The 2,605-nt window shown below is 37.0% G+C and overlaps 1 protein-coding gene across 1 annotated transcript; it reads left to right on the top strand.

The window, feature by feature from the left end:
* Nucleotides 1-642: 642 nt before the first annotated feature.
* On the top strand, nt 643-1,783 carry LOC101397386 (olfactory receptor 4F17-like). The gene has a single exon (XM_004421983.3). The coding sequence runs from the start codon at nt 754-756 to the stop codon at nt 1,669-1,671; it is 918 nt and encodes a 305-aa protein (XP_004422040.2). The 5' UTR covers nt 643-753; the 3' UTR covers nt 1,672-1,783.
* The last annotated feature ends 822 nt before the right edge of the window (nt 1,784-2,605 follow it).

Here is a 2,605-nt window from a genome sequence, read left to right as displayed (position 1 = left end):
AAAGTAAATACAAAAACTGTGCAAAACACTCTACATTTACTACTTCATTTGAAATTCATAATAACCATAAGAAGTGAATATAATTAGCACTCACATTTACAAAAATGGTGAAATAAGTCCTAAAGAGGATGAGTCAAAAATCTACAGACTACATACAAAACCCATACTCCTCACATAACAAAAGAACGAATGAGGATTTGTTTTGGTTTGATAGAGAGAAGGTTTCCAACAACTGTACGCAAAATTATTGTGATGGACTATTAGGCTACTAAGAATATTTTTTCAAAAATTCATGTCATCAAAGGACTTTGTAAATATGAAGATCATACAATTTCATATGTATTTAAGAGTTAAAATATGGGCTACAGAATATAAACTATTTTGGAGTTCAGGAGAAAAGGAGGTAAATGTATGATGATGTTATAGACTTAATCTGGCAGAGAGGGCAGCATGAACAAAGGTATTTTATCAGCAATAAGCCTAGCACAAATGGAAACACTGAGAAGACTTGGATGACTGGACTATAAGGCACAGCCAGGGGAGGAGTGTGGAATGAAATGGTGAGTTTACATTGTGTGCATTTTGAAAGATTTTATGTAATAAGCCATAGAAAATCATATGAGTGAGCAGAATTATACAAAATGAGGCTTTGAATTTGAATATAATAATTCTGACTTCCTTCTCACTCTCCTCTCCAAGGTTACTACAGAGGCTATTTCCTGGAATGAATCAATAAGGGAAACAAATCACTCCATGGTGACTCAGTTCATTTTTCTGGGACTTTCTAATTCTCAGGGACTCCAGATTTTCCTATTCATATTCTTTTTTGTATCTTATGTAGGAATTGTGTTTGGAAACCTTCTTATTGTCATAACTGTGGCTTGTGACTCCCACCTCCACTCCCCCATGTATTTCCTGCTGGCCAACCTCTCACTCATTGATCTGTGTCTGTCTTCAGTCACAGCCCCCAAGATGATTGCTGACTTTTTCAGTAAATGCAAAGTCATCTCTTTCAAGGGCTGCCTTGCTCAAATATTTCTCCTTCACTTCTTCGGTGGGAGTGAGCTGGTGATCCTTATAGCCATGGCCTTTGACAGATATGTAGCAATCTGTAAACCCCTTCGCTACTCTGCAATTATGTGTGGCAATGTGTGTGTTGGCATTGTCGCTTCTACGTGGGGAAGTGGCTTCCTCCACGCAGTGAGCCAATTGGCCTTTGCAGTGAACTTACCTTTCTGTGGTCCCAATAAGGTTGACAGCTTTTATTGTGACCTTCCTAGGGTCATCAAACTCAGCTGCACAGATGCCTATAGGTTGGATACCATGGTCATTACTAACAGTGGTGTGCTCACTGTCTGTTCTTTTATTCTCCTAATCATTTCCTACACCATCATCCTAGTGACCATCCAGCATCGCCCTTCAGGCAGGTCATCCAAGGCTCTGTCCACTTTGTCTGCTCACATTAGAGTAGTTCTTTTGTTCTTTGGACCGTCTATCTTCATTTATGCCTGGCCATTCCCCATCAAGTCATTAGATAAATTCCTGGCTGTGTTTTGTTCTGTGGTCACTCCTCTCTTGAACCCAATTATATACACACTGAGGAACAAAGACATGAAGACTGCAATGAAACGCCTGAGAAAATGGAATGTGAATTTTAGGGTAAAGTCTTAGATCTCTTATAAGTGTGAGCCTAATCTGAGATAGTGTCATAGTTATATAGTAAAGTTGATAAATTGCTCATGAAAATTGTACCATATATTTCAATATCCCTTAGTAATTGTCAAAGAACTTTCACATACACTGACTCAATTAATCCTTCAAAAATCTTATACATTATATTTTTGGATACAGATGCAAAGTTGATATTATGCTGTGAAAATATTATCTCACTAATTCTCAGAACAGTGAATGGCATACATAGTTAGTATTTGTACACTCCTGTGCCTTCCTGAGTGGTCCTGAGGGTAATAGAGGGAAAGATAAAAATTAGCCTGGCTTATAAATTAAAAAAAAAATAATTATTTGGCTAATTTTCTTTAATAACATCAAAGAAGCAACTGCCATACACCTAATACAAAAAATATGCTTAGTGGTAAGGATATATGTAAGTCAACTTTTAAGAGGTTTAACAAATCAGGAGTGACAGGAGGAGTGAGTCTGCCAACATGAAATTTGCCTTGTAGGCACTTGACATTCTGTGGTATATGACAACAGCTCACAAGTATTCAGAGAGACCCAAGTCTCTCAATGTGTTGGCACAAAATGCATCATTTGGATTCATCCATGTCATTTCCCATGGTTAGCTTTTAAGAGAATAGGCTTTAAAGTCAAAAAGAGGTGGGTTCAGCTCTACTAACCACTTAATAATCATGACTTTGAGCACATTGTTTAACTTTCCTAAGCTTCAGTTTCCACATGTGCAAAAGGGAGATACTGCTTATGCATGTGGTTAGTATGAGGGATAATGAGACAATAGATATAAATCTGATAAATAGCACATATTGTGGCATATTTTCAGGACTCAATAAATATTAGGTACTATTATCATTATTACATTAATCCTGTATATCAACTAGCCATAAGTTCTCAAACTTTATTTTATCCC

The sequence above is a fragment of the Ceratotherium simum genome, chromosome 3 (genome assembly GCF_057802395.1).
Source record: "Ceratotherium simum simum isolate JZ-2026a chromosome 3, ASM5780239v1, whole genome shotgun sequence".
In the NCBI taxonomy this organism is placed as follows: Eukaryota; Metazoa; Chordata; class Mammalia; order Perissodactyla; family Rhinocerotidae; genus Ceratotherium; species Ceratotherium simum.
This window is presented reverse-complemented; position numbering and strand designations above follow the sequence as displayed.